This window comes from Pezoporus flaviventris, unplaced genomic scaffold, assembly GCF_033815535.1.
Source record: "Pezoporus flaviventris isolate CSIRO_AGI_PZ_B2104156 unplaced genomic scaffold, CSIRO_AGI_Pfla_v1 ptg000031l, whole genome shotgun sequence".
Classification (NCBI taxonomy): domain Eukaryota; kingdom Metazoa; phylum Chordata; class Aves; order Psittaciformes; family Psittacidae; genus Pezoporus; species Pezoporus flaviventris.
Genome location: NW_026892579.1, coordinates 58,516,316 through 58,530,791, shown reverse-complemented (window position 1 = coordinate 58,530,791; position 14,476 = coordinate 58,516,316). Strand labels below are relative to the sequence as shown.

At 43.4% G+C, this 14,476-nt stretch overlaps 1 protein-coding gene across 3 annotated transcripts in view; it reads right to left on the bottom strand.

Annotated features, from left to right (window-relative positions):
* Positions 1-7,100: 7,100 nt before the first annotated feature.
* The window catches only part of AFTPH (aftiphilin), a 48,818-nt gene continuing 41,442 nt past the window's right edge, over positions 7,101-14,476 (bottom strand). For 2 of the 3 annotated variants that reach the window (XM_061461446.1, XM_061461447.1), the window contains 2 exons: positions 14,085-14,208; positions 7,101-8,339 (listed from right to left, as the gene is read on the bottom strand). In XM_061461446.1, coding sequence (XP_061317430.1) covers positions 8,195-8,339; positions 14,085-14,208 — 269 coding nt within the window. In that variant the 3' untranslated portion in view covers positions 7,101-8,194. The remainder of the gene's footprint in view (positions 8,340-14,084; positions 14,209-14,476) is intronic. The other variant, XR_009744672.1, reaches the window with a different exon arrangement.

Here is a 14,476-nt window from a genome sequence, read left to right as displayed (position 1 = left end):
CTGCAGCATTCAAGGGGCTGACCACATCCATTTCACTTTCTTAAAACCTACTCAACTCAGAGGTTTAACCTGAGCAGCTCAATGGGAAAATCCACATCTCCTACATCCAGTCTCAAGGGAAGGTGCCTCTCACAAGGAGATGGGAATTCAAGCACACACGCTGCAACACTTCAGTAGCTCCCTGTGACAGGCTAACATCCAAAGTGCCAACATGGTCCCCAGTGCCCTGCATGAATGAAACAGCAGGAACAGGAGGATGTGCCAGCTGCAAGGGTCCTACAAGCTGGAAAGGCCCATGCTCCTTACCTCCTTGGTCCTGGACTGGGGGAGAATTGGCTCAGGCTGCCCCCTGAATGAAAGAGCAGCTTTCCTAATGACTGAGCTCACATTGCCAGCCCGCTAAGGAGCTGCATTGATTTAAACCTAAAGGACAGCTGTTTGTTCCCCCCTTTCCACCCTGCTTCCTCCTCCCTGGCCAACAGAGGAGGAAAGTTGCCAGAACAGACTTCATTGAGGTGGCCAAGGATGGAGAGGAAGGGAGAGACACCCCTTCTAAATGGAAAAGGAGGGAAAATTGTACCCTTAAGAACACAAAGCAGCCATACAACTGCTCATTTTGCCATTGTCAGAGGGAGGCAGCTCCGTCCAAGAGAAAGTGGAGTAACCTGCAATAGTCCTACCAGCTGCAGAACACCCACTGCCAGCTGCATGTTGATTCTTAACTCGCCTCAGCATTAACTAAGTGACAAAAGGCTTTAGTGCTCCCAATGAAAACACGGCCCCTGTGCCCAGTGAAATAACACAGCCAAGACAAAACCCCTTTTTGGTAGCAGAACTCTTGTGCAAACAGTTTCAGGTCTAAGCTGCTGAGACTGGGACAGAGTTTGGTGAGATTTGGGGCTGGGGAGGGAAAGGGAGAGTTTGGAGGGGTGTGGGGGGGACACTTCGTGTGTTTTCGGTTTGTTTCCAAACCAGCCTTGCTGTGTATTTCTACTCAGGCTCCCTGTAGTTATAGAGCCAAAATATGATCCAAAAGGCCCCATGGACAAAGCCAGGCTTTGCACTGAGAGAGCCTGTTGGACACTTCCCACTCTGCCCTGAACTCCTGTGGAAGCCGCTCCCAGACTCTTCTCCAAGGCTGCCACGAGGAGCTGAAAGGCGCTAGGAAGAGATCCAGCAACACTTGTTGCCTCGTCTTCTGTAAGCTCCTTGGGCCGGCGAGCATAAAGGAATAGGGAAATCAGCAGTCCAGCTACGCGTGAAGTGTCTGCACACGGCTGCCAGCCTTCACTTGTCCTGTCCAGGCCGTGTCTTCACACCCTTCTTTTCCCCAGCTGAAAAAGACCTGAAAAACCAGCTCTGACCACATCAACAATTACCATTCAGTCACTAGCACAAACTCTGCAGACAGGAGAGGCAGCCCGAGGGGACACCAGAACAGACACCAGACAGAGCCAATTCTGCCACGACCACACACGTGCTCTGCACATCCCACCATACATCAACCCGTGCCTCTGACCATAGGGCTGTGTGCTGGCTTGGGGAATGCAGGCTGGGATGAAGCTGTGGCAGGAGCAGCAGGACTGCCCTCCCTTTCCCTGTGTCACTGAGGCCAAGGCTTGTTGCTATCCCAAGCAATAGGGCAGATCTTGACTAGCACCTTCTGTTGGGTATTTACATGAACAGGCTGCAGTTAACAGTTAGAACTATCACAGGGACTAGCACACAAGTTAATTTGCCTTCTTTACTACTAAAGTTGGACTCTGTTACAGATAAATTCCCCAAAGAGGCACAAGGTGCCAAAAAAGAGGTTGGGATGGGAGAGCTTGTTCTCCCAAGGTACGAGCCCGAAAGGTCCAGAGCCAGGCTATCTCTGACACCGTGCAGCTCATTAGGACAGAGATGAACATCACAGTGGTCTTCAGGGTTTGTACCACAAGGTGTGCAGTGCTCGCTCCATTATGGCACTAGGCTACAGCTACCTGAGGTGTGATGGGCATCTCTTCCTACAAGGCATCCTCCAGTCAACAGACTAAGGTCTCATGCAAAGAACTTGCTTTTCTCCCCTTGCGTAATGCCTTCTGAAGACCAGATCAGGCCAGACAACACTTCCTGCCATTAGATTAGGGCTGTCTTGACAACCCCGCTTGGCTTCACTGCAGTTCTTCCCTGTCTGAGGGAAACAAACACCAAGTGTTTTATCGCTTAAAGATTGAAAAACAATTGGGACACATTTCATTGGAAAAGCAGACAAAGGCACAGACAAGGCTGAGCTGGGGCTGCCCCTCTGCTGCCCCTCCCTGCCCATTTAATAACTCCAGTGCTTTAAATACAGGAGGTGAGGCTCACACAATGACAACAATCCCAACAGGAAACCTACTTGTATTCTGGGGGGATTTGCTCGCTAGACCTGGTGTCAACCAGACAAATGCTTGCAGCGTGGGACTGCACATTCATAGGTACTAATAAGCCCCTGATGATCCAGCCCTAATGAGTAAGGATCAGTCACAACAGCTCAGCTGCCAGCACTAGCACAGGTGGAGCAGGTCAGCAGCCAATGCCACCTTGGTCACACAAACAGCAAGGACCTGGCTAGGAGCTCAGCAGAGCATCTTAGGGCATACAGCCCGAGAGGGTCAGCTTTATTTCAGTTCAGTTTATTGCACACATGGGTGTTCTAAACATACAAAACACTGCCAAAGAGATCATTAAGCATGAGGAAACCATGCCAGAAGGATCATTAAGTCTGCTTATGCAAACACTCAAAAATACACCTTAATTTCCGTCACCTTCAAATAGTCCTCAGTTAGTCTACTTGTTTTCCATAGGACCACTGTATCTGTTAGTTCAATGAGAAGCCTTTTTTTGTCCCTTCCCGTTCTACAAGTAGTGACAAACCTTATTTAAGGCACAGAATCCTAACTCCTGTATGGAGTGCAGTGTTAGGAACCTCTGCAGGTGTATGCCTTGATGTTAGGTAAGTACAAGAAGACAAAATCAGCAGATCTGCAGAGGAAGACTCAGAGCCCCTAAACTAGGAAAAGTACATTTTGGGGACCATGTAGTGAATGTAGATGTGAAACAGTGAGCTTCCCCTGTGCCTTTGAGATGTGTGCGATGCCTCTATCAGCTGAGTCCTTCTCAGATACTGCTGACAAACTACCAGGAGGAGCACGGTGTTTCAGAGCTGATCTTTGCAACCCTGCTGTAACGAGGATAACAACGTATAACACAGGTTTAAGAACAGGCTGACAACATGAAAACGAGAGCTCCAGCAGTTTCGGGTTCTCAGCACATGCACCTGATCCCTGGTGTCGCAGAGCCTCGATTGTGGATCAAATGAGCAAAGTTCCACACTGCTTAAGCTACATCCTGGAGAAATTAGCATTTCCACACAGCCCAATCAGGCAACTCCTGCTGGGCACCAAATGACAGAACTGCACAAGTGACCTGCAGAAGAGCTGCTGTGGCCGGCTGCTCCAAACCAGGAGAGCATCGCACTCCGCTGCGATGCCTTCTCCACATAAGGCCATCCTTTCTCTTCAGCTATATGAAGCTGGGGCCCTGCAGAGTTTTGCTGCACTATGCTGATTCAGGGAACAGATCCATGCAGGGCACGAGGCAAGGAGATAGAGTGAAGACAGGATGGTATGGAAGTAACGAGTGTCACATTGCAGGTGCATGACAGGGCTGAAGCTGCAGCTCCAAATCACAGCAGCGGAGCTTAGCTTTTGAGGGTTTGATTTTATACCTGCAGTCTGGACTTGTAATGTACCTCCTTATTTAAAGATGGTTTTTAAAACAGGTCTTCTAACATCTGGGCTTGAATCAATGCTGAAACAGGCACCAGCAGCTGCATTTAAACCCCTTACGTCTGCAGTCCAGCTCTCTCCCAAAAGTAACTGATAGCAATGGCGGGCTGTTGTGACACACGCAGCTTACACTCACCCGATGGGTCTGACATATTTTCTCTGCAGTACAGTAACAGAGACGTGGGGCTCTGAGGCTCAGTTCCAGATTTTGGAGAAGAGCAGCCAGTGGGCCACAGTGTGTGCACCTGTAATCCATCCCAGGCTTTCTCCCCTCTCCAAATGCCCCTGCTCCTCATGCTTGTAATCTCACTTTCTCCACCACCTGCTCTTCCTATAGCTATCCCAGCTGCCTGCACTCCCACTCCTGCTTCACCTTCTTATCTCCCCTACTCAGAGCTTCTCCCGAGTTCTTGATTTGTCTCCAGCTCCCTCTTACCTTGTTTTTAGTCCTCTGAATTTGACTGCGTTGTTTCTTCCCATCTCCTTTTATGTACCAGGTTCACCTAAGGGAGCAGACGAGGCTGCCTGCTGCCTTGAGAGGCTGTGCTCTTCAGCACGGAGGCCAGATTATGAAAAGCTTCTCTGCTTTTGTATCAGGAATTCCTAGCAGATGCCATGCAATTATATTAGATGCCATATGCTTTTATAAATTATCTTAAAGTGTATTTTGCTGCTAGCCTGTATTTTCAGACTGCTCTGAAATGGAATACATAATTATGTATCTAGATGCAAGTGGTTGGATCAAGGCTGATCCATCTCGAACACACTGAGCTAAGCCTCCCTCACATCCTGTAAAGGCTACCAGATATTCAGCCCAAGTGCAGCAGTCCTGCAGCCCAACAACAAACCTTTCCACATGCTGGTTTCATTGCCGGATAAAATCCTGTGCAACAACCCAGTGTGATGAAGGGTTAACTTCAGTACACACTAATTGCATTTGAGGGCATCTACGTGCGTTATTTGTAAGCTTTATTTCTGGCCTCTCAAAATGAATGTGTCATGCTAATGATATTCTGAGAAGGTCTTAACATTTCAAGTGCTGCGGGAAGTGCATCACTGCTAACACCTGCAGCAGGTGGTAAAGCTCCCGATAAGTCAGCGCTGAACCACCGAGCATCAGAGTGCAGCCTTTTGGATAACACAAGCAGAGTCCAGCTCTTCCTAGCAGTCATTCAGGGGCCTGCAGCTCGCTTCACAGTGGGAGTTTTGGACTTTGCTTCATGGCCATGTTCCAGCTCTGGCAATTACATTTGAACCAAGCATCCTCTGCTGCTTCTGTTGGACAGGGCACATAAATGCCTCGCTATTAAATGACACGAGTTCTCGAGTGAATGTGATACACATTGACACATCTGATGACAATGCACAGCAACAGGAACGTGCAGAAAGTATCAATTGCAGTCCTGCCCATAAACCTCCTGGCAAGATCAAACTAGATAAGGCATGTTGTGTCAATGGGAACCGCATGGAAAGACAACCCTGATGCGGCTGGATCTGCTAAACACAACTTTCTGCGTAAGAGCAAAGCTGCCTGTAGAAGAGAGGAGGAGAGAGGCAGAGGATCCTGCCTGTCCATCCCACAATCGACAGGAAAGACAGGGGCTTAAGCTAGGAAACAAAAAGCAATGCTATGTTTTAAGGCAGCCAGCATCCACCTGAAAAAGGGTGAATTTAGAGGGAAGATTTATGTCTTTCAGCAGCATGAAGGCCTGTGGGATGCAATTTTCTTTTTTTGGGGAGGCAGAAAGAACATTAAGAATCCCATAAACACACTCTGGGTAGTGCCAGGTTTCACCAAGTTTCAGATTGGTACATCAGTCACAATAGAAATCTCCTTTTCCCCCTGCCATTCCTTCCCCCTCCCCCTTCTACAGCGGGCCACCAGTACTGCACTTGGAGACTGCAAGACAAATGGGCAGCTGCCTCTAGAGGCAATTGTGAGGAGACTAAAGATCAACTTGCAGCTGGCACTTCCACCCCCACCTCTCCTTAATACTTCAGTCCACTTGCTGCCAGACAAGGATCATGAGTCAGCTCCTAAACATATTCTCCTTGAAACAATAGACATAGCTCTCTGCTGCAGCTATACCACTGCTCCGGCTCCGGGGGACACGCCACAGCTATGGAAACAAAAGGTCTGGTTTTAACCTACAGCAGCCCAGCACCAGAATGGAATGGTATCATAAGCATGCACTATAGAATAGTGTGCTTAACCTGCGAGATTAGCAAAGCTGATTTTGATGTGTAACAGGCATGAAGTCAATACTGTAATGACAACCTGCAGAAGCAGCAAACAGCAGTGTTTTGGGGTGACGCGGTAAAGCAGATGGCTTTTTCATAAACCTTTTCAGCTACAACAGGGTGCAGTTTGATACCGCAGCATTGTACACTGCAGTACCAATTAGAGGGCAAAGGAGCCAATTTAGCCTTTACAAATTAACTTTATCACAACTGTAGGAGCTACTCTTTCAATTCCGAGTAGCCACTACTCGCAGAAACTCCTGTGTTCACAAAGGTGAAACTCCAGTGCTCATCTCTCAAAGACATTTCAGAAAGGAGCGAGCCTCCTTTCGCATGGACATTTCACCTTACCGGCTAATGACACCAAACTGAACTTTAACTCTTCTGACCCAAGTGTAGTCAGATGATAAAAACCTCAAAGAAGAGGTAAGAAAATGCATCAGAGATTTCTCAGAACTAGAAGTGATGAACTGGTGGTGACTACTGAGCACTTAAAGAGCTGTGCTCACAGTTAAGGTTAGACATGGGAGAGTCTATGCCCATGCAAAACACCCTGAATGTCAGCCCCCAGAGCATGCCTTACCTGCAAGTTAACTGAGAGGCCCTGAAGAGACTGTTGCTGAAGAAGCTCAGTGCAAGCTAACACGTTGGGAAAATCAAGTGAATGCTGTGTTTACATTTTAATTTCTAGCTAAGAAACAGGCAGATGCAGCTGTCCTCTCACCTCACCATAATCTGTGTTCTTACAGATGAGCATTGCCAAGTACTTTGGAGAAGTCCCTAACCCAAAATACTGACATGCCTTGGGCCACATCACCCTGTAAACCAGAAGGCAAGCTGGAGACAGAAATAAGAGACTACATCACAAAGCACTAACAGGGCTATCAAAGAAAAGCTGCTTCTTCTGCAGGACCGACAGGCATGTTTTGTGGGACTGCACACCACCAGTTCCTTGGTTCTACTGTTAATGCAGGGCATTGATTTTACCATTAACAGAAACGTAACGTGTCCATTCCATATAAAAAGATAGCAGACTATAAACATATGTATCTTTTAAATTATTTTATTTTGTGTAAGCTAAAAGGAAATTTACACACTTAAATCTCAAAAGACCTTGGGCATGCACATTGACCTTTTTAGAGGTTCTTCTACATAGCTCTCTTTTTTCCATAGGAATTTTCCCAGACATTTACAACCCATAGTTTTTTACTGTATATACAGCCTAAAACCATAGCAATCTATGATTATGTCATTTTACACTGTGCAAAATCAAACAGGAATAGTGGTACAACAGAACATAAAAAAAACCCAACCTTTAACAGGTAAATTTCATTGTAAGACATTCATACAGTTTTGGTCCTTCTTTTCTAAATCAAACTGATTAAAAGCAGACAACCTTCTAATGACCCCAAAAAATCAAGTGTTTAGACAATGAGCCAGAACTGGAACGAGTAGTTACTGAGAGCATACCTTTCAACAGGCTATATAGTGACAGAGCCATACTATTGAAGTTCAAGAACATAAAGACTGATCGGCCAATCAAACAGGGGGAGGGGATGGAGTAGAAGAAAAAGGCAAATCACATCTTCAGCTTGTTAAAACACAAAAGAAATTATTGGGTTTTAAAGAAACAATAATAAAACCGAAAACCTGCAAAGGGACAATGTAACCTTTGGGCTTTCTTTTCCCCAGCAATAGGTATTTTAATATATGCAGGAAAGAAAAAGATGCTCAACGCAATCTGAAAACCTTTAAGGGGGACTTCACAGACCGTGAAGATTGAAGTTTGCGTTTTGTTTTTAGGATTTATTTATCTTTTAAAACTTTTTCCTGTTCTGTAAGAAGGACACCACCAGTGTATTTCACAAAGACAGAAATGTGTACATCCCAGCACAACAAAAAGAATAGATCTTCAAAAAGATTTACCCCCAATTATTTACATTTTTCTCTAATATAAATTTAGGACTCCGGTATGTAAATAAATATACATTACTATGTATACCTTTCTAGTGCTGCTTACCAACAAATCAGCTGAACTTGATTTTTTTTTTTTAATTAAAGCAAGATTGCTTTTTATGACCCACAGAGGGAAGGAAAAAGAAAAAAAAAAAATCAATAGAAAATGTCCAATTCACATCACTTTAGTCTACCTTTTCTTGGCAGCTTGTTGAAGGTGTTAATGTGGCTGGGAACATCAACACCTTGGCATGCATGAAAGTTAAGTCAGGAAGGCTAGAAATCACCTTGGCAGCCTCTTCACTAAGATGCTCTTCCTTTTTAGGCTTCCTGCGGAGAAGAAAAGAACAAAGTGCATTAATACAGTACCTGATATCCCTTGCATCACTAAAAGAATCACTGATTGAAGCAATGTTCTGTCAGTTTGTCTCCCACTGACAGGCACTTCTGTAAGCTACGTGAGAAGTCTAATGCTATAATACCTACCTGCCTACCAACAAAATGTTAACACAGAAAGTCAGCAAAATGTCCCTGTATATTGTTGCAATAAGGAGGGGAAAAAAATTCCTATTCAAATGCTAATTTTAATGTTTCCCTTTTTTTTTTGCAGGTTCCAGTGTTAAAGAGACTCACTTGAAGAGATACCTATGCCCATATTCTAGGTATAAGACAATAGAAGCATTAGTTCTAAAGCACCTACATCCAGTATAATCTTTCAAAATAAGAGTGGAAAAGTCTTGAAAGGACATTAAGATGTTCCTAACTTACTTCTTAATACTCTTAAAATAAAAAGGTACTTATGCTGTGTTTCCAATATGACTATTCTCAGATTATACATCATGCTACTCTACATATTGTGATCCACGAACCCTTTTTCCCCCCCAGGGCTCAATAATGGCAAAAGGTGGTTTCCAACTTATACCTACTTGCTTTGAAGTGCAGTAGTACGTGTAGCCACGATACATACAGCAGTTTGGGAATCACTGCTGTTTATTTTGCCTTTTGCTTTATTCATAAGAATTACTGAGCAAAAATGAATAAAGAGGTCTGAATTCTGTGTAGTTTGGTTCTCACTATTATGCAAACCCCTTACATTTCCTAAGGAAAATGAAGCCTGGCTCAGACCACTCCAGAAAACCCCCTTCCCCTGCCCAAACATCCACACTTCACAGACATATGGTTTATCTTTGAAGAACACTGCCTATTACTAGAGATACTCAGTTTTACATCAAACACTATTCCAGTTCCAAAAAGGCACCTGCTGTACCCTGTAACAACATTAGAAATTCTAGCTAAATAAGCTCCCTCGTCTTTGGGGCAAAAAGCTGAGACAAAAGGCTTGAAACCAAATACACTGCCTTTCCCTAGAACATTTCAGAAATGTCCTTTCTGTATCTTTTGTCTTAGCTATAAACTTTAAATGGAGCCCTGGAGAGGGCAATGACCACTCTGACCACAAAGCAGCATGTACTTCTATTTTCTTTTGTCAGCACCCATCGGGATTGTTTCCTTGGCTGATCAGAGATGAGGGGAAAGCAAAGGGAAGCAGTGTCAGGATTTCTTAACTAGAAGGAGAAGAAAAGAAAGAAGCTGGAGTCAAACTCATCCTTGACATCACTGATCATTGTGTTGACACTGAACTATCACTTTGTTTGCTACTTGAAATCTCCACTTGATGAAAGATCTCTAGATGAGGCAGCCTAGATACTAAATCCGACTTTCCTTCACTAGAATAGCAGTATTTTCTTTGCTGCAGTGGAATTTCATGAGCCACTGACTAGGCAGATTACCAAATTCTGGAGGATAAACAAAGCTGTGTGCTGGATTTACTGAAGGAAGAAGCACAGAGCCAATATGTGCCTCTTTCTCTAACAACTTCACAGTCAGCTCTGTTTGCACTTGAAGGACTATCTCTGAGCTGTTGAAATGTGGTTCTCACCCACCACTGTGTTATCAGTATCTGGTGCCACTATTAGTAATCACTTACCACAAGCCTCTTAAAGGTACAAACTCCTGGTGATCAAGGACTTACAGCTAACTACAGAGTATCTGACAGAGGAAGCCAAACGAAGAGGGCCGACTCCAAGATCTGCATTAAAAGGAGTTCCTGTAATTGTTAACCAGGCAGGGAGATGGAGCTCACACACTCCCTGCTATTTATATGCCTCTTCCTCCTCTGCTCAACTGTGGCATTCTAAGAAACAGCACTGCTGCATCCCAGAGGCAGCACTGCATTTCACCTGGTGGTCATACGCCGGACCTTTATCACGGGATAATGTTATTGCTCTTGCTGTACTAGCTGGTACATGTGCACCAGTGAGCACAGTCAGATGTGAATCTCGACAATCACTGAATACTCCCCTCCTGGCTGGAGGCCCTTTGCAATAATTTAGCTACTTAATGGGTTCTGTAGAAAGCATCTGTAAAGAAGGACAAGCTAACACACTAATACAGTAAACACTGCTTAGCTGTGACCAAGTTACAGCTATAGATACAATCACTTGGTAATGAGGCTCAAAGTATTTTTTAAAATCATCTCAGTGCAGAGAGGGATGAGACAGCCTAAAGTCTGCACTCCTTGATGGAGAGGGCAGGCTCCTCTGGAAAACAATAAAACTGGACGCTGTAAGTACCCTTTCTGGGTAGCAGTCAGCACCCTTGGTAGCAGATATCACCAGGACAACCTTAAAGGATTACTCATTAGCTCTCTAAATTTAAAAGACAAAGGTAGCATCATCACTGCAGACTGTTTTTACCCTCAAAACTTACCAAACTGCCTAATAACTGTGGAACCTTTTGATGGAGGCAAGCAAAATAACCATGTCAGTGCATTAGTTTCAGTCACCACTGTTACTGAAGATGTTCCCATTGTCAAGACCTTCTTTTGCTAAACCCTGGTCTGGGGGCACACATTGCAGAGCCTCTCCTGCTTGTGTACTCTTAACTCCTAGATACCATAGCTTACACAATGGATGCCCAAGTGAGCAGATTGTCAGCTGTGGCTCTATAATACTGTCTGCTTTGGAACCAGAACTTCTGATTACTAAATCATGAAAGAACCCAGCCCTCACTCAAAACAAGGTCTCTGCTTCATTCAGGATTTAAAACTACTCTCTACAGAGCACTCTGCCCCCATCCATCTATTACACTATATTACATTTCCTCCTGAGACAGAAGGGATGCCCTTACCCTAGCAATTGTCCCTCTACCTGTTGGCATGAAGTTTCCTTTTCAAAGGCATGTTAACACTAAGCTGCAAGAAATTAGCCAGACTGACAGGCACAAAAGTTGCTGGAAGAGACTTTAGCAAGAAATAGGGAATACTTTGCTGATGTGTCACTCACACCTCACTGTTCTGTTTTGCATTCCAACCCCTTCCTACAGCATTCAAGTCTTTCAGGATTTCAGTCATCTCTCATGTTTGCAAAGGGTTTTGTGGATAGCAACAGCAAGGCCAGACTCTAACAGCAACAATGATTAGAGAAATGCACTTTAAAAGCCACTCTGTAATTAAGAGGTAGCCTACTCCATCCAACACCTCCCCCAAGGAATATTTCCAGCCTAAATGAGGGTTTCGTCTGTTTCTTGGAGAGATATCAGTGCTCTGTTTTCCTTCAAAAAGACAGCAGATAAACTTCTGATCTCTGCCAATTCTATGGAACCGGGCAAGGCTGCAGAATGTCTGTGGAATGCTGTACTGGATCCCTGACCTTCAACACTTACTGCTGCCATCAGGGTTTCAGGCTCAAGCTGAGGGAGAAGCCTCCCCTGCACTCCCAACACTTTCCTTCTGCGAAACTGACTTTCTGGCTTTAAGAGATGGGTTTGAATACAAAAGATGTGGCTCTTTTAAGCAAAGACAACTTTTTCACATGACTTTTTACAGCTGAACAATGGTATTTTCACTCTAAACTTCACCCTAAATATCCTGAGTTCAGACAAATTACAGACATGGGATAGCCTTAACACAACTGAAGTTGCCATCAAAGTGATGTTAAGCCACTGGCTACATCTTCCCCTGATCAGTTATCATGAATGGATAATAGTCCGTATTTCCGGGTTGGTGCATGAATGTCATCCTTGTTGAGCTGGCTGTACCCAGCCACCCCTATTTTAAAGTCTTCAATTCATTACGAAAGAAAGAAAAAAAAATAAAACAAAAAAAAAAATCAATTTTATTGCAAAAAGCTGACATTCTGTAACATATTTGGCATACTGTTGAGATAAGACCTTATTTCTCTGAAGGTTTCTAGCTTGAAAAACAGACTGCTTTTCTTTTGGAGAGCATGGAATTAAAGAAAGAAAAAATGTTTAAAATTCAGAGTTGGCAGAAACACACAAAATTTATTAAACACTGAAAACAGATGCTTTAAAACTGCTAATCCTTGTGTGTAACTGAACTTAACTGCCAAGTCTGAGGTCCCCACCCTCCCTCTACAGCCTGGTATTGCTGCAGCCCAGATCTAGAACCTCTTCCTATCAGTAAGTAATGCTCTCCAGAAGAGGGGAAGAGCTTTGACATGTGAATAAAGCACAACTAAAAGCTTTCCAGTGCCCTGTGGAAAGCATTGGAAAAAACTCTAAATCCCTTATATCAATAAACAATACAGAAAATGAAGATGAACATTCATTTCAGCAAAGCAGACTTCCTTGTTAATGTCTAAAGAAAAAGCAAGCTAAGACTTCTTAAAGAAAGAAAGTAGGTATAAATCTGAGTGGAAATAAAAATTAATAAAGAGTTTCTATGTTCTGCTGTGAATTTTAAACTAGACTTAGAATATATAACAAAGTAGTTTAACTGTAACTGTGTTTTTCTAAGTAGTGGAAGTCAAACTTTGCCACTAGCGCATTTTCAGAAAGAGTATATGCACTCCATGGATAGGAAAATAGGCACTCCAAAAGCTGAGACACAAAAATCAGCACTGAAGTATGGAGTTCCCTCTGCTGGTTCTCCCTTGAAATTTCATGGCTTGTTTTTATTCCGTGTTCACTTTGACCATTTTCACTGCAGGAAAGCTAGCCAGAAAGTTTTCTTAATGAAAGAACATGTTTTAAAAGAGCTCTTGCAAACGACAGTTCTGGTCATTTTAAGAAAGCCAGCTATCTCCCACCATTACAAATCACTACATTTGCCAAAACTCTTTAACCATGCCTCCTCTCTAAGTGCTATGCTGTATGGAAGTGCATCTAGTTTTGAGTGCTGAATAAAAACTACAGCTCACCTACAAGTGAGGATATGTTAAACTATCTATCAGTTGTAAATCAACTAATATTAGTTGCATGCTGAGGCATGCACTTCCTCAACAACAGAAATGTTTTACTTGGTGAGAATCACTCAGTGATTCTTTTAATAGGCACGGGCATTAATTACACTTTAAGACAGTCCTACTGCTAAAATACAGATTAAAAAATAAACCTGAAGAATACAAGCTTATAAATGGAAGGGCTGTTCTGTACCCATTTAACAGACCAGACTTCAAGTAAGACATCTGACACCTAAAGCTTTTATGTAAGTTCTACCTATAGAAAGAAGTACAGAAGAATTTCACACAAGATCCATGAAGCAGAAAGGACAACTTATACCAACTGCACACTTGTTCCTTGACTTGCAACAGCAAAATTAATCTGATGTTTGCTCACGTAAGTTTTGACAGGTGCTAGAAATACATGGGACAAATACTGTCATTATTATTAATCAGTTTTATCATTTTACTTGTGGAACATTCCGGATCTATATATCACACAGAAGACTGAGGAGAGTCTTCTCTCAAAGACACCAATCTGCGTGGCCCAGTTTACCCTTCCATTTTTGAAATCAACCCTCTTCTCAGGAAGTCATTTCCTCCAGTTCAGTCCTCATCTATAGCTTTTCAACTTACGTCACGAACTGTTTCCCATCTTATTTTAGAGTTCTATGACAATTTGAAATATGAATTACAGTACTATGAATTTTGTATTTAATAATTACATTTTAGCCTTCTGATCATTCAAGAACTGCTGACCTGACACACATTTACTCCTCACACTTCATGCCACCTTTGGAAAAAGAAGTAAAAAGCACAACAAAGTATTTACCTTGTGGACGTGCTTGCCTTCTCCACTGTAGACATGAGTCTCGCAAACGCATCAGTCACTCTGTTGCTTGCATTGGAAGTTTCCAGTTTTGAGGTTGTCAATTCATACAATTCAGGATCCACACCTTATAGTATAAAATGATAATCAGTGATGGTTGGAGGCAAGTATAGCAATAAAAAGCCACAGACCAACTTGCTAGAGACTGTTTTCTGTAAACATCTGAATCATTTATAATGTCAAGATGCATGAAAAGAACATGACAAGACATGTCTGCGTTTCTGAAACATCATCCTCCGTCCCCACCCTTTTCAGTAGCTTTTATAGTTGTACTAGAAAACACACACACAGTGGATCAAGTCTGGCATACAAGGTCTCAGTCTAAGAGTAAACAA